Source organism: Pristiophorus japonicus, chromosome 8, assembly GCF_044704955.1.
Source record: "Pristiophorus japonicus isolate sPriJap1 chromosome 8, sPriJap1.hap1, whole genome shotgun sequence".
Taxonomy (NCBI): Eukaryota; Metazoa; Chordata; class Chondrichthyes; family Pristiophoridae; genus Pristiophorus; species Pristiophorus japonicus.
In genome coordinates, this window is record NC_091984.1 from 22,298,034 (window position 1) to 22,316,021 (window position 17,988).

General features: G+C 43.7%; 1 protein-coding gene across 1 annotated transcript in view; it reads left to right on the forward strand.

The window, feature by feature from the left end:
• LOC139268428 (serine/threonine-protein kinase N2-like) overlaps positions 1 to 16,101 on the forward strand; it is a 170,552-nt gene extending 154,451 nt beyond the window's left edge. Inside the window, exons 18-22 of the mRNA XM_070886552.1 lie at positions 2,482 to 2,558; positions 4,796 to 4,938; positions 5,025 to 5,132; positions 8,858 to 8,938; positions 13,879 to 16,101. Coding sequence (XP_070742653.1) covers positions 2,482 to 2,558; positions 4,796 to 4,938; positions 5,025 to 5,132; positions 8,858 to 8,938; positions 13,879 to 14,082 — 613 coding nt within the window. The 3' untranslated portion in view covers positions 14,083 to 16,101. The remainder of the gene's footprint in view (positions 1 to 2,481; positions 2,559 to 4,795; positions 4,939 to 5,024; positions 5,133 to 8,857; positions 8,939 to 13,878) is intronic.
• Positions 16,102 to 17,988: the final 1,887 nt, after the last annotated feature.

Genomic DNA, 17,988 nt, shown 5'->3' on the forward strand with positions numbered 1-17,988 from the left:
TAGGTAAGGAGACCAAAACTGCACACACTACTCCAGGTGCGGTCTCAGCAAGGCCCTGTATAACTGTAGTATATCCTTCCTCCTGTTCTCAAATCCTCTTGCAATGAAGGCCAACAAACCATTTGCCTTCCTAACTGCTTGCTGCACCTGCATGTTTGCTTTCAATGACAGGTGTACAAGGCCACCCAGGTTCCTCTGTACATCGACACTTCCCAAGCCATCACCACTTAAATAATACTTTGATCTTATGTTTTTCCTTCCAAAGTGGATAACTTCACATTTATCCAAGTTATACTGCATCTGCCATGTGTTTGCCCATTCACTCAACCTATCTAAATCGCCTTGCAGCGTCTTTGCATCCTCCTCACAACTCACAATCCCACCTAGTTTTGTGTTGTCAGCAAACTTGGATAAGTACCTGAAGAAAAAAAATTTGCAGGGCTACAAAGAAAGGGCGGGTGAGTGGGACTAACTGAAGTGATCTTGCAGAGAGCCGGCGCAGACCGATTGGCCTCCTTCTATGCTGTAACCATTCTATAATTCTACGTGTAAATGCACAATTATTTTTCACCAACATTAATGCTCAAAGGAAATGAAAGCCAATAAAGGATATTATTCAGGAGTGATTGAAACAGCATTGTCACTTTGGATGGTTCAGATGATACTTATATTGTCATTTGAATCCTTTCATGTGATTGCTGGCTGGTGATTATCTAATCTCAACCCAGCAACTGAATAAACAGAAAATGCTCTGAGCAGTTACCAGATGGTGAAAATTAGATTAGTAGCATTCTGAGAATTGAGCGATTCCTTCAATGTTTACTTCCTCCTAAGCTCATCAGGCCTTTTTAAAAACCCCTGTTTAAAACAGTGGAGAGGGATCGTAACTAAAGCGCAACGTCTGTGATGGGGAAACTTTTATAGAGACAATAATTCAGGATAAAGTCAATTGGCATTTGGAAAAGTATGGGCTAATAAATGAAAGTCAGCACTGATTTGTTAAAAGACAAATAGTATTTGACTTAATAGAGTTCCTTGATGAAGTAACAAAGAATTGATGAAGTTACTGTGGTTGATGGACTTTCAAAAGGCATTTGACAAAATACCACATAATAGATTTATTGGCAAGATTAAAGCCTATGGGATTAAAGGGACAGTGGATACAAAATTGGCTGAGGAACAGAAAGGAGAGAGTTGTGGTGAGTGGTTGTTTTTAAAACTAGAGTGAAGTTTACAGTGGTGTTCCCAGGGGTCAGTATTAGGCTCACCACTCTTTGGTATAGATTAATGACCTGGACTTGGGTATATAGGGCATAATTTCAGAGTTTGCAGATGATATGAAACAATGAGGAGACTTTAGGAGGACATAGACTGGTGAAATGGACGGAAACATGGCAGATGAAATTTAATGCAGAGAAGTGTGAAGTGATGCATTTTGATCGGAACAATGAGGAGTGGTAATGAACCAAATGGTACAATTTTAAAGAGGGTGCAGGAACTGGGAGAACTGATGGTATATGTACACACATCTTTAAAAGTGGCAGGATAAGTTGAGAAGGTTGCTGCAAAGGCATACGGGATCCTTGACTTTATTAATAGAGGGATAGAGTACAAAAGCAAGCAAGTTACTTTATTAACCTTTATAAAACACTGGTTAGGCCTCAGCTGGAGTATTGTGTTTAATTCTGGGCACCATCATTTTTATGAAGGAAGTCGGGGCCTTGGAGAGAGAGCAGGGGAGATTTGCTAGAATGGCACCAGGGATGAGGAACTTCAGTTATGTGGAGAGACTAGCAAAGCTGGGGTTCTCCTAAGAGCAGAGAGGATTTAAGGGGAGACTTGATAGAGGTGTTCAAAAGCATGAATGGCTTTGATAAAGTAAATAAGGAGAAACTGTAAAATGGCAGACAGTTCGTTAACCAGAGGATATAGATTTTAGGTGATTGGCAAAAGAACCAGAGGAAATATTTTTTTACACATCGCATTGTTGTGATCGGGAAGGCATTGCCTGAAAGGATGGTCGAAGCAGATTGAATAGTAACACTCAAAAGAGAATTAAATAGATGCTTGAAGCGAAAACATTTCACAGGGCTCTGGGTAAAGAGCAGGGGAGTGGGATTAATTGGATGACTCTATCGAAGAGCCGGCACATGCATGATGGGCTGAATGGATCATTCTATGATTCTATGAAATTTGCCATCAGCTGTTTGGCTTATTTCATTTTGGATGTAATCTTACAAGTCTCTGCTAGTGGTGAGTGCAGGTGGGAATGTTGGAATTACGACGTTGTAGCGCTATCTCCGCAAATGCACTTGCTGTTCGCCAGACTTCATGCCGGGAGCACAGCCTGAGAATATTAGTGGCCTTGTCTCTCCTACTCTTCTTAACCTTGATGGTGTTGAGTAGAAATGGATTTGAGAAATGTTTCCACATGTTTAGCGAGTGTACAGTGATTTGATATAAATCTTTGTTCTCTTCCAGAGATTTAAAGCTAGATAACCTGTTGCTCGATAGTGATGGCTATGTCAAGATTGCTGACTTTGGTCTTTGTAAGGAAGGTAGGTATTCAAATTCTGGAAGTTCACTGGAAAAATCCTAATGGATTAGAATGTAAATATGATATCCTGAAATATTGTATCTGTATTTTAGCACAGTTACTGCCATTGATCTGTAGGAGAATGCCTTGTATAATTAGTTCCTTCACTTGGCCTGTCGCCTTTATAACAACATAGTATGTAGGTGTATTACAGGTGCCATTATCTCAAATTAAAATGCATGCCACAATATTTTTATAATTGAAATCCTCCATAATGTAGATCAAATTGTAAGCTTGTAAGATTGGTACATAACTTGGCCTTCATGATGAATACTAAGTATTGGCTGTCTGCAGTTCCGAGCCAATTGCTACATATGAGCAGCCTAAGTACTGGGGGAAGGAATAACTTGTCCAATATGCCGAATTAAATTGATGTATGCTATCAGTGCTGAGTAATGAGTACAGTACAGTATATATCAACAGTGACTATCTGGTCATTTTGTTAAATTAATAGCTACTAAGGATGTAAAAATGAACTATGATATGGTCCAGGCATCTGGTTGCAGTATGCTGGGAACCCACAGCTACTTGGAAGCCAGTAATTGTCCACCAATAACAACCAGGATCCAAGCAGATCACCCAATGCCAATACATTCGACTCTAGGTTCATAAATGTACCCCACATAGTGCTATTAAGCGGCACTTACTCACAAATAACCTGCTCACTGATACCGAGTTTGGGTACAACCAGCTCCAGACTGCATTACAGCCTTGGTCCAAACATGGACAGAAGAACTGAATTCCAGAGGTGAGGTGAGAGTGACTGCCCTTGACATCAAGGCAGCATTTGACAGAGTGTGGCATCAAGGAGCCCCAGTAAAATTATAGTCAATGGGAATTTAGGGGGGGGGAGGGGGGGGGTCGAAACTCTCCACTGCCTGGAGTCATACCTAGCACAAAATGAAGATGGTTGTGGTTGTTGGAGGTCAATCATCCCAGCCCCAGGACATCGTTGCAGGGATTCCTCAGGGCAGTGTCCTAGGCCCAACCATCCTCAACTGCTTCATCAATGAACTTCCCTCTATTGTGAGGTGGAGATGTTCGCTGATGATTGCAGTGTTCTGTTCCATTTTCAAGTCTCAAATAATGAAGCAGTCCGTGTCCGCATGCAGCAAGACCTGGATGACACTGTGGCTTGGGCTGATAAGTGGCAAGTAATATTTGCACTACACAAGTGCCAGGTAATGACCATCTCCAACAAGAGAGACTCTAGCTATCTCCCTTGACATTTAACGGGATAATCATCACCGAATCCCCAATCCTCAACATCCTGGGGGTCACCATTGACAAGAGACTTAACTGGACCAGCCACACACATACTGTGACAACAAAGGTGGGTCAGAGGCTCGGTATTCTGCGGCAAGTGTCTCGCCTCCTGACTCCGCAAGGCACAAGTCAGGACTGTGGTGGAATGCTCTCCACTTGCCTGGTTGAGTGCAGCTCCAACACTCAAGAAGCTCGACACCGTCTAGGACAAAGCAGCCCGCTTGATTAGCACCCGATCCACCTCTTTAAACATTCATTCGCTCCATCACAGGTGCAGCGTGGCTGCAGTGTGTACCATCTACAAGATGCTCGCATCAGCTTGCCAAAACTTCTTCGACAGATCTCCCAAACCCGCAACATCCATCACCTAGCAGGACAAGGGCAGCAGATGCATGGGAACACCACCCACCTGCAAGTTCCCCTCCAATTCACACAGCATCCTGACTTGGAAATATCGGCATTCATCGTTGCCGGGTCAAAATCCTGGTACTCCCTCCCTAACAGCACTGTGGGAGTTCCTTCACTTTACGGACTGCAGCGGTTCAAGACAGCAGCTCATCTTCTCGGGCAATTAGGGATGGGCAATAAATGCTGGCCTTGCCAGTGACTCCCACATCTCACGATTGAATTTAAAAAAAACCAATAGTGCCAAGTGCCATAACCAATAGAATAGATTCTGAGGTTGATTGTTAAAAACAAATATTCAAATCATTGAATGATTTTTGCGACGATTTGTTTTGTGACTATAATATTTCCATTTGGCCTGCTGTATAGCTTCTATTTTGAATCTACATATACTGAATGCCGTGTAGAGCCTGTCTAGCTGTGAATTCGTGTAAATATATTTCCCAAATTGCTCACGTTAATGTATACCTTAATACTTCTGTGCAGTGCCTTGGGACGAAATTGGCTCATTGCCATCATTTATTTCAGGTATGGGTTTTGGAGATCGAACAAGCACATTTTGCGGCACTCCTGAATTTCTTGCTCCAGAAGTACTGACGGAAACTTCATACACTAGGGCAGTGGATTGGTGGGGACTTGGTGTTCTTATCTATGAGATGTTGGTTGGTGAGGTGAGCACAAGTAATTGGAATACTGTTGTTTAAATCTGGTGTATATAATACAATATAAATTGTTTTTTTTTCTTGTCTCTTATTAGTCACCATTTCCTGGAGATGATGAAGAAGAAGTTTTTGATAGTATTGTAAATGATGAAGTGCGATATCCAAGATTCTTATCTACAGATTCCATCTCCATCATGAGAAGGGTATGTTTAAATAATTGGCTTAATTTGAGAGAAAAAATTAAGAACTTTTTGCAAATTTGCCTGCTTTGTACGCATAGCGAAGTGTATTGACTAGTCTGGGCAATCATATTAGTTCCATTTCTTTTAGAGTAGATCTTAAAAGCTTGTATGCTTACGTTATTTGATTTTCTGCTTCCTAGATTTTTAAACATTCTGTGAATTTATGGTCATCAAATTGAATGATGGGAAATAAAAATGAGCATTATGCAAATATATTCCTTATAAAATAAGGAAGTAATGTTCAAAGAAAACAGGTATTGAAGTTGTTCAGTTTTTCATTTATTACGTATAAAGTTTTCAGTACTAATATTCATTGATAGTATTTAACTTGGTTGAAAATGATGGCTGCACGTTTATTCTAATTTATAAATCCATTCACATTTTTGCCATTTGTAAGTTAAACTTCTGTCACTGCTTCTGATTTTCTTTTAACTTTTTAAATATTTGTACATTCGGCCACGTAGTATGAATAAATGGCCTTCAAGACGTAGCTAAGAAATAAATTATTATTGATATTTGGAACAGTGAGGCTGCCCTTACACAAAAGCAAAATACTGCAGATGCTGGAATCTGAAATAAAAACAGAAAATGCTGGAAATCTCAGCGTGTCAGGCAGCACCTGTGGAGAGAAACCAAGTTAATGGGCCCAAATTTCCCCAACCCCTTTTCCGGCACACTCTCGCGAGATGCGCTGACTTTGTACGCTCAAAACGACACCAAAAAACTTACCGAGAATTCTGGCTGCTCTGGTCTGTGTCCCGGGTCCTGGCATGGCATTTCTCGTCGAGTGGGGGGGCGGAGCTACAGCCCTGCGCCAAAAACAGTGCCGGCAACTGCGTGCACATGCGCAGTAGCTCCTCGCCCTCCCAGCGTGTCGCTGCCCCTATCCCTGGCCGAAGGGACGACCCGATGCTCGCTCGCCCCTATCCCTGGCCGAAGGGACGACCCGATGCTCGCTCGCCCCTATCCCTGGCCGAAGGGACGACCCGATGCTCGCCCCTATCCCTGGCCGAAGGGACGACCCGATGCTCGCTCGCCCCTATCCCTGGCCGAAGGGACGACCCGATGCTTGCTCGCCCCTATCCCTGGCCGAAGGGACGACCCGATGCTCGCCCCTATCCCTGGCCGAAGGGACGACCCGATGCTCGCTCGCCCCTATCCCTGGCCGAAGGGACGACCCGATGCTCGCTCGCCCCTATCCCTGGCCGAAGGGACGACCCGATGCTCGCTCGCCCCTATCCCTGGCCGAAGGGACGACCCGATGCTCGCCCGCCCCTATCCCTGGCCGAAGGGACGACCCGATGCTTGCTCGCCCCTATCCCTGGCCGAAGGGACGACCCGATGCTCGCTCGCCCCTATCCCTGGCCGAAGGGACGACCCGATGCTCGCTCGCCCCTATCCCTGGCCGAAGGAACGACCCGATGCTCGCTCGCCCCTATCCCTGGCCGAAGGGACGACCCGATGCTCGCTCGCCCCTATCCCTGGCCGAAGGGACGACCCGATGCTCGCCCCTATCCCTGGCCGAAGGGACGACCCGATGCTCGCCCCTATCCCTGGCCGAAGGGACGACCCGATGCTTGCTCGCCCCTATCCCTGGCCGAAGGGACGACCCGATGCTCGCCCCTATCCCTGGCCGAAGGGACGACCCGATGCTCACCGCCCCTATCCCTGGCCGAAGGGACGACCCGATGCTCGCTCGCCCCTATCCCTGGCCGAAGGGACGACCCGATGCTCACCGCCCCTATCCCTGGCCGAAGGGACGACCCGATGCTCGCCGCCCCTATCCCTGGCCGAAGGGACGACCCGATGCTCGCTCGCCCCTATCCCTGGCCGAAGGGATCTCTCGGCACGGCTGCGGTAAGGGTGTGTAGATGTGGCCGCAGCGTCACTGTGTTCCTGCCCCCGATCACAATCCAGTGACACCTATTGGAATCGCATACATGTGAATATCAAGCAAGGCTGGGATCAGGAACAGCTGTGATGCCTCACCGCGGCTGAGCAGCCTGCTGATACTCACATGGGAATAATTGGCGATTGGGCAGGGGGTGCCTGTGCAAAGCAAAGAACCAAACGCCTCCAGAGACAATAGCAGGAGTGGCATGTCTATCAGACCGGTTCCCACAGAGTCCATGGAATCCTGTTGTTTAGAAACACCAGCAGCCGTAGTGAATCGCTTAGCAGAGTGCACAGTTGTATACACGAGGTGACTTAAGTTTTATTTTTTAGTTATTTATTTTTTATTTATTATTGATGGTTTTTATGCTTGTTTAATGTTGTTGTGAAGGTGTTTAGTGCTTTGCAAGATCCTCTGTACTTCCCTCCTATCTCTGGCTACGTGTGCTGATTTAAAACTCTCCACAAGGGTTTTCTATGCAGCCACAAGTGGCCACATATGCTGGCCTAAGTTAGTTTGGAGCAACTATTGGCTGTACAAACTGGCTTAAATGGCCAAAACAGGCGTAGGTGGCTGGTGACCCCCATTTTGGGGGGGAAAAAAACGGAACTAAAAAAACTCCTAACTAACTCACGCAAATTAAATGTGCAGAATGGGGATTTTTAAGATACTCTAGAAAAATCAAGTTGCTCCCAAAAAAACAGAGCAACTCCTGGGGAAATTTGGGCCCAACATTTCAGGTCGATGACCCTTCATCAGAACTAAACTTTTTACTTGTCAGATGTCAAATTAACATTAGTTTCTGCTATCCCTGTTAATCGATGTTTCCTGTGTTTAAAAAAAATCCTTTAAAGTAGATTTATCAGCATTTGTTGCATCAGGAGAGGTTCATCCAGAAAAACAATCATGGTTTAATGTCCTTTCATGACTTTTTTGCTGCAAGAGCCATGCGACCCTTGTTGATGTGTCAAAGTGGAATTAGTTCATTATGTGGTTAGGATGTTTCCCCCTCCCTCCTCCCAGTGAAAAGTATCTTGTACAAGAGCGCCTTCATCAGTCTTTTGAGGCGTGATTTTGGCATGCTACTAAGACCATCTTGCATGCTTTGATGCCAAGCTAAAGCTTTGAGATCTGTCACCTTCACACAAGGCTCGTAGGACTGAGCAAGATTGAGGAGGTAACTGGAATGCGTCAAGAAAGCACCAGAACATTAGTCATTCCAGATATGGTCCCCGAGTTCCTTTTTGAGGTCACAAGGATTTCTACACACCCAGTTTCATGCTACTTAAGTAAGCAAAGTAGCAGTAAATTCAGGAAAAGGCTTTCATGGGTGGAGGGGAAATTGAAGGATTTGCGAAGGTTGGCGCCTAAATGCAAGATGAACTACAAGGTCAGACCGAGAGAGTTCGGGTTTAAAAATTAAAGATCCTCAAATGAGACCAGTGTATGGCAGGATTCATGAAATCCGTTGAAATACATAAAACTCTCTGCTGATTTTTGTCATGAACTGTTGCTAAAAAATGATTCCACGTATTTAAGGATGTTGTATGCTCTCCCTGTTAATGATATCTAACAACAAAGCTACTCGCTAACAGCAGCTGAGAAGCTGCAGGGCTACTGAAATTAGAATTCTACGAAATCTGTTTTCATCTGTGAAGAATAAAAGACCAATGTCGAATCCCAATTAGTTGTAATTTATATGCTTAAACTCTAATTCTATACATCTACCATTGTAGATCATTTTCTGAAAAGGGTTTATTTAAACACTAATTGGCATTACTGTTGTCATTAGCTCCTGAGGAGGAACCCAGACCGGCGTCTGGGTGCAAGTGAAAGGGATGCAGAAGATGTAAAGAAACAAGCATTCTTCAGAGTAAGTGTTTCTGTTCTGTTTTTAAATTCTGTAATTTTGGGGTGGAAAATGGCATGTACAGTGACAATAGCTGGATGGATGAGTTCCATGTGGCATTTTTTTTTAATTCGTTCCTGGGATGTGGGCGTCGCTGACAAGGCCAGCATTTATTGCCCATCTCTAATTGTGAGATCCATGAGAATATGGTGTTCCGCCTTCTTGAACCGCTGCAGTAAGTGTGATGAAGGCACTCCCACAGTGCTGCTAGGGAGAGAGTTCCAGGATTTTGACCCAGCGACGATGAAGGAATGGCGATATACTTTCCAAGTCAGGATGGTGTGGTGAATTGGGAGGAGAACGTGGAGATGGTGGTGTTCCCATTGCACCTGCTGCCCTTATCCTTCTAAGCGGTAGAGGTTGTGGGTTTGGGAGGTGCTGCCGAAGAAGTCTTGGCGAGTTGCTGCAGTGCGAGTTGCTTGTCGAATGGTACACACTGCAGCCACAGTACGTCAGTGATGGAGGGAGTGAATGTTGAAGGTGGTGGATGGGGTGCCAATCAAGCGGGCTGCTTTATCCTGGATGGTGTCGAGCTTCTCGAGTGTTGTTGGAGCTGCCCTCATCCAGGCAAGTGGAGAGTATTCCATCACACTCCTGACTTGTGCCTTGTAGATGGTGGAAAGACTTTGGGGAGTCAGGAGGTGAGACACTCGCCGCAGAATATGCAGCTTCTGACCTGCTCTTGTTGCCACAGTGTTTATGTGGCTGGTCCAGTTAAGTTTCAGGTCAATGGTGACCCCCAGGATGTTGATGGTGGGGGATTTGGCAATGATAATGCCGTTGAATGTCAAGGGGTGATAGTTATTGCTTGCCACTTATGTGGCACGAATGTTACTTGCCACTTACCAGCCCAAGCCTGAATGTCGTCCAATATCTTTCTGCATACCGGCATGGACTGCTTCATTATCTGAGGAGTTGCGAATGGCACTGAACACGGCAGTCACCAGCGAACTTCCCCACTTCTGACCTTTATGTTGGAGGGAAGGTCATTGATAAAGCAGCTGAAGATGGTTGGGCCTAGGACGCTGAGGAACTCCTGCAACGATGTCCTGGGGCTGTGATGATTAAATTCCAACCATCACAACCAAGCTTCCTTTGTGTTAGGTATGACTGCAGCCAGTGGAGAGTTTTCCCCCTGATTCCCATTGACATTTGGTTAGGGCTCCTTAGAATCATAGAAATTTACAGCTCGGAAGGAAGACAATTCGGCCCATCGTGTCCGCGCCGGCCTAATCCCACTTTCCAGCTCGGTCCATAGCCTTGTAAGTTACAGCACTTCAGGTGCACATCCAAGTCCTTTTCAAATATGGTGAGGATTTCAGACAGTGAGTTCCAGAACCCCACCACCCTCTGGCTGAAAATATTTCCCATCAAATCCTCCTCCCAATTACTTTAAATCTATGCCCCCTGGTTGATGACCCCTCTGCTAAGGGAAATAGGTCCTTCCTATCCACTCTGTCCAGCCCTCATAATTTTATACACCTCAATAAGGTCTCTCCTCAGCCTTCTCCGTTCCAAAGATACAAACCCTATCCTACCCAATCTTTCCTCATCCTCAAAAATTTTCCAGTCCAGGCAACATCCTCATAAATCTCTTCTGTAACCTCTCTCGTGCAATCACATCTTTCCTGTAATGTGGTGACTAGAACTGCATGCAGTACTCTAGCTGTGGCCTAACTAGTGTTTTATACAGTTCAGGCATAACATCCCTGCTCTTGTATTCGATGCCTCGGCTAATAAAGGCAAGTATTCCATATGCCGCCTTAACTACCTTATCTACGTGGCCTGTAACCATCAGGGATCTATGGACGTACACTCCACGATCCCTTTGATCCTCTACACTTCAATGTCCTACCATTTAATGTGTATTCCCTTGCCTTGCCTGTTAGCCCTACCTCACACTTCTCAGGATTGAATTTCATTTGCCACTGTTCTGTCCACCTGACCAGTTCATTGATATCTTTCTGCAGCCTACAGCTTTCTTCTTCATCAACCACACAGCCATTTTTTGTATCATCTGCAAACTTCTTAATCATACCCCCTACATTGAAGTCTAAATCATTGATGTATACCACAAAAAGCAAGGGACCCAGCACTGAGCCCTGTGGAACCCTACTGGAATCAGCCTTCCAGTCACAAAAACATCCATCAACTATTACCCTCTGCTTCCTGTCTCTAAGCCAATTTTGGATCCAACTTGCCACTTTGTCTTGGATCCCATGGGCTTTTGCTTTCGTGACCAGTCTGCCATGTGGGACCTTATCAAAAGCTTTGCTAAAATCCATATACACTACATCAAACGCACTACCCTCATTGTCCCTCCTTGTTACCTCCTCAAAAAATTCAATCAAGTTAGTCAGCCATGACCTTCCCTTAACAAATCCATGCTGACTGTCCTTAATTAATCAGTGTCTTTCTAAATGAAGATTTATCGTGTCCCTAAGAATTTTTTCCAATAATTTTCCCACCACCGAGGTATGACTGACTGACTGGTCTATCCCTTTCTCCCTTTTTAAACAAAGGTACAATGTTAACAGTCCTCTGGCACCACACCTGTAGCCAGAGAGGATTGGAAAATGATGGTCAGAGCATCTGCTATTTCCTCTTTTGCTTCTCAACAGCCTGGGATACATTTCATCCGGGCCTGGGGATTTATCCACTTTCAAAGCTGCTAAACCCCTTAATACTTCCTCACTATGTTTGTTCCATCTAATATTTGACACTCCTCCTCCCTAATTGCAATGGCTGCATCGTCCCTCTCTTTTTGTGAAAACAGATGCAAAGTATTCATTAAGAACCATACCCACGTCGTCTTCCACGCACCAATTACCTTTATAGTCTCTACTAGGCCCAACTCTTTTTAGTTATCCTCTTGCTCTTAATGTATTTATAAAACATCTTTGGGTTTTCCTTGATTTTACTTGCCAAAATGCCGTCATGCTCTCTTTCTTTGCTTTCCTTACTTCCTTTTTAATTTCACCCCTGCACTTTCTATACTCCTAGAGTTTCTGCAATATTTAGCCCTTGGGTATCTGTCATAAGCCTCCCTTATTTTCTTTATCCTACCCTGTATGTCCCTTGACATCCAGGGGGCTCTAGATTTGTTTGTCCCACCCTTTTCCGTTAAGGGAACATACTTGCTCTGAACCCTCAAGATTTCCTCCTTGAATTACTCCCACTGCACTGACACTGATTTACCTTCAAGTAGCTGTTTCCAGTTCACTTTGGCTAAGTCACTTCTCAGCTTAGTAAATTTGGCTTTCCCTCAATTGAGAACTTTTATTCCTGGTCTATCTTTGTCCTATTCCATAACTACTCTAAATCTAACTGAATTATCACTAACAAAAAAATGCTCTCCCACTGATGCCCCTTCCACCTGCCCAGATTCATTGTCTAAAACTAAGTCCAGAACCGCCCCCTCCCTTGCGCTTGCTACTTGATGCTACACTCGGTCAAATGCTGCATTGATGTTAAGGGCAGTCACTCTCACCTCATCTCTGGAATTCAGCTCTTTTGTCCATGTTTGGACCAAGGCTGTAATGAGGTCTGGAGCCAAGTGGTGCTGGCACAACCCAAACTAGGTATTGGTGAGCAGGATATTGGTCAGTAAGTGCCGCTTGATAGCACTGCTGACGAGACCTTCCATCATTTTGCTGATGATTGAGAGTAGACTGATGGGGCAGTAATTGGCTGGATTTGATTTGTCCTTTTTGTGGACAGGACATACCTGGGCAGTTTTCCACATTGTCGGATAGATGCTAGTGTTGAAGCTAGAATGGAACAGCTTGGCTTGAGGCGCAGCTAGTTCTGGAGCACAAGTCTTCAACACAACAGCTGGGATGTTGTCGGGGCTCATGGCCTTTGCTGTATCCAGTGTGCTCAGCCGTTTCTTGATATCACGTGGAGTGAATTTAATTGGCTGACGACTGGCTTAATTTAATATGAATTGGCTTGAAAAGTAGCAAATATATGATGAGATTGTTTAATAAGGGAAAAAGATCTAGGTATGATTATAACTGATTAAGCACTGTCAAAGCATAAGGCAGCAGTTGCGAAATAAACAAAATAACTTGTATTAGAATATAAGACAACTCCAATGATGCTAACACTCCAGTAAGCCGTAAAAACATCAACAACTTGATGTGCACAGTTGTGAAAATTTGCCTCTGGCAATTTAGAGGGAGTGGAAAGAATTCAAAGAGCAAGAGATCAGCTATGAAAAGTTTATACTGCAACTTTATTGTCACTGCAACACAGTTACTTTGAAGTGATGCTGGAGTTGAAGAATAACTCCAGAGTTAGGTGCCGGCCTACCTCCCAAGAGTCCCCCTGGGTATGATAGTCTCCGACATCACATGCAGTATACCTCCAGTATTGCTGTTAAATCTGCTTTTTAAAAAGTGCTGAGGGAATCCCTTCAGGAGTTTGAAATGTCTGGTGTGTGCTTGCTCCAGCCCATGCTCTCTCAACATCTACACTTTCATGGCTTTGAAGGGAACTGTAAGTGTAAGTACTCATGTGCTGCACACTCTCCTGGGCAGAATAGCTAACGTGGCAGGAAGGAAGAGTAAACAAGTTACAGCCTGGCTAGATAGCTGCAGTATTCTTCATCTAAACTTTTAAAGTAATAATGGGACTTGTTGATGTAGTTATGCTGAACTAGAGGGCATGACAAGTTAAAGAACCTACAAATAAACTGAACGATTGTAAGTTCTTGCCGTCCTGTGGACACTGTTTAAGATGAAGCACTTGAGAATTACATCAGTTCCATTACACATCTGCAGGCAGCTGGATGGACTGAACGTTTCTTCCCCACATTCTTCTGTCCCTTACCAGTTGTGCTGCAGTAGACGTGCTCATTAACAAAACATTTCTGACTTTTTAAATCCCCCTTTCTTTAACAGGCTATTGATTGGATCGCTTTGTTGGCAAAGAAGGTAAAGCCCCCATTCCAGCCCATAATCCAAGATCGAGAAGATGTCAGTAACTTTGATGAAGAATTTACCTCAGAGGCACCGATTCTTACACCACCACGGGAACCAAGGGTTCTGGTCGAGGAGGAACAGGGAATGTTCAAGGAGTTTGATTACATAGCAGATTGGTGTTAAATGCAACGAGCAAACTTTCGTGGAGTAGAAACTGTGAATTCATAGCTGACTGTAGCTCACAAAAAGGCCCTCTTTGAGACAAATAATGGATACTTCCAGCCTTTTACTGCAGTCTGTGCCATCTGTAGTCCTCCAATTTCATGCAACTGAAGCTCCCTGAATGAACATCACCACCACAGTGAGAAGTGGCAACTTTGAATCTTTCACCTTTATGACCATTGGGAAAGTTTTTTTTGTGCTAAATATCATTGATTTCTTTTGCAATGCTCAATCTGGCTAATGCCAGGAAATCCCAGTGTAGACTTGCACTGTTCTTTATTGTAACTGTACTACAGAAACTCTCTTCTTGCTATGGTCTGTTCACTTTATAAATGGTAATTGTTGCCTTAATTAGGAGAGGGTGTTGTAAGAATCATTCCTTGGGCTAAATTGAGAACTACTTTCTCTCTGCCACATTACCACTTCAATTTGAGGTGCTATCAGCTGATGACACTACAGTATGGTCTCACCTGGCATAAGGCAGCTACTGTCTTGACTGCTGATATAAAATAATTACTGTGTGCAGCCAAACAATGTGCATTTTAAACAAACTGATTATCCTGCACATTATTTGGTCTCAGATTATGATTTTAAAAGCTAGTTTGATGCCTTACCTTAATGTTGTAAATTTTAATTGTATTTATTATATAGAATTGCAATATGCCTTAACTTTGTGAGACAGCACTAAGTGCTTCCAGACAGATTTTTGCAGGTACTGAAAGCCTACCAAAGCCACTTGCCAAACAGCAACGTCACCTCCACGCTCCTGGAACTGTATGTAAAATGGTGGGCAGCGGCCTATTAGTTTCATGAAGAGAAGAAAGTTTCTGTTTTATTTTTTAATGTTTGTCTGTAAGTTTTAAGTCTTAAGTGTGTGAAGAACTAGCCATCAATGAGATCCTGCTGTTTCTCTCTCACTACTTAAATTTCCATAACCCAGAATATTACTTATGATGTACCATGATCAAAGAACACACAAGATTTTATAGTTTGTATATCATTTAGTCAGTGGGTCATTTCCTTTCATCTGCTGTACATGACAACAGTACTCTCGGCTTCTAAGTTCTTATGGAAATGTATACATGCTGTCGATGTAAGTTTGGTATTGTATTTTAGTTTACATTCACACAAAGAATTTATAGTGTTCACATTTAATACACAGTGGCCATGTGTTTTTAAAAAGTAGCTGGTCAGTATGAGTTCTAACTGTTCGACCATCATAATGCATAGAGAATGCTGTGACACGGCAACACTCTACATACTGTTAACGGTTTGTACATTTTAAGTTTAAGGAAAACCCTTTCTGCTAATTACAGCAGGCTCCATGTCAAAAACTGCACAAGTAACAGCCACACAATCTAAACATAAGCTACTGTTTCCCACACTTCACTGTTTATCCTGTCCTTTTTGTCACAAGAAAGTGACAATAGCAATAAATACTGCAATATTTAGAACAGCAAATGTACATTTTTATAAAGAACAGTACATGTAAATAAGCAGGATTAATTAAAGTTTTAAATAGTTTTTTAAAAATGTAAACGGCTAGAGAAGGTCTGTTTCCAAAGTGTATAGAGAGAAGAAACTTTTTTTAAAAAAAAGAAAATTAAATCACTAATGATGTAGAGGGCAGGGTGAAAGTACAGAGATGAGCTCAAAAGCACTAATTTTATCTCTGACGTTTTTTAAACAAATGTTTTAGTCTGATTTCAAATTATTGAGAATATTTTACATGTTATATTCATTATAAAGTGGCTGCTTAAGCACTTTGTAAGAAAATAAGAAGGCATGTTTTGGAATGGTACACTACTATGCATTAACATTTACATGTGCCCAACAGAGTCTATGGTTGAGAAACACTGAAAAGGGTTTTGCAGTCATTACATATAAATGCACAAAATTAAAACATTTTAAGTAGGGTATGTTTGTTCTATTGACCTCTTTTATGTGTACCTGCAATACAATTCTTATTTTTTTACATGAGCTGCTTTTTTGATTATTCCTCCTTTTGGTCTTCACATTTCTTGCCTGGCTCTGATCTGACAAATGGAATATATGATTTTCCCCAGATAGTAGAAGATAACTATATGGTTCTGATTTCTCTCTCTCTCTGCCGCCCCCTTTCGCTTCTCCTGCAAGGCGCTGAGATATGGGACCTGACCTAAGTGCCATTCTTCATTTATGACCCTAAACCATGAGTGTCAGCAGGCGCTTTGACCGCGGAGTTCATCTCGGCCGAGCTCAGTCGTGTTCTCGTCAGTACACATGGGCACTTCCAACAGGAGCTGCTGCATTGAATTAAGGAGCAAGAGTCCCAGCTAACTCTCATCTCTCCATCCCAGGTGTGCTGAGCACCTGTCCCAGCTTGAAATCAACCAACTAACAGGGTTGTGAATCTTTGGAATTCTCTATCCAGAGAGCTGTGGATGCTCAGACGATGAGCATATTCAAGACTGAGATCTATAGATTTTTGGGCACTAAGATAATCAAGGGATATGGCGATAGGGTGAGAAAGTGGAGTTAATGAAGAAGTTCAGCCCTGATCTTATTGAATTGTGGAGCAGACTCAAGGGGTCGTATGGCCTACTCTTGCTCCTATTTCTATGTTAACTCAGCACATACCAGGATTCAAACGTGCGATCTTCTGGTCTGAAAGGTTTAACACTGTTGCCTTTACTCACCAACCTTCAGGGGAGTTCTGAAACACACACACATGCAATGCATTACACCCATCAGTATCTGAAAAAAGATTCCTTGCCAAATTCATTGGCTTTGTTTTTGCATTGAGTGAAAGAAAGCATTTCCCTCATTGCTACTGTCAATCTTCCAGAACCTAGAAGTGGTGGGTATCAGTATTCTTGTTGTTTTACTCCATATATTTATTCATTCCAGGGATGTGGCTGTCGCTGGCAAGGCCAGCATTTATTGCTCATCCCTAATTGCCCTTGAGAAGATGGTAGTGAGCCACCGCCTTAAACCGCTGCAGTCTGTGTGGTGAAGGTACTCCCACAGTGCTGTTGGGGAGGGAGTTCCAGGATTTTGATCCAGCGAGGAAGGAATGACGATATATTTCTAAGTCAGAATGGTGGGGAACTTGCAGGTGATGATGTTCCCATGCGCCTGCTGCCCTTGTCCTTCTATGTGGTAGAGGTCATGGGTTTGGAAGATGTTGCCGAAGAAATCTTGGCGAGTTGCTGCAGTGCATCTTGTAGATGGTACACACTGCAGCCACGATGCGCTGGTGGTGGAGGGAGTGACTGTTGAAAGTGGTAAATGGGGTGCTAATCAAGTAGGCTGCTTTTGTCCTGGATGGCATTGAGCTTCTTGTGTTGTTGGAGCTGCACTCATCCAGACAAGTGGAGAGTATTCCATTACAATCCTGACTTATGCCTTGTAAATGGTGGAAAGGCTTTGGGGAGTCAGGATGTGAGGCATTTGCTGCAGAATACCCAGCCTCTGACCTGACCTTGTTACAGTATTTGTGGCTGGTCCAGTTGAGCTTCAGATCAATGGTGACCCCCAAGATATTGATGGTGGTGGATTTGTCAATGGTAATAGAAACATAGAAAATAGGTGCAGGAGTAGGCCATTTGAGCCTGCACCGCCATTCAATATGATCATGGCTGATCATGCAACTTCAGTACCCCATTCTTGCTTTCTTTCCATACCCCTTGATCCCTTTAGCCGTAAGGGCCACATCTAACTCCCTTTTGAATATATCTAACGAACTATCCTCAACAACTTTCTGCGGTAGAGAATTCCACAGGTTATCAATTCTCCTCATCTCAGTCCTAAATGACTTACCCCTTATCCTTAGACTGTGAACCCTGGTTCTGGACTTCCCCAACATCGGGAACATTCTTCCTGCAT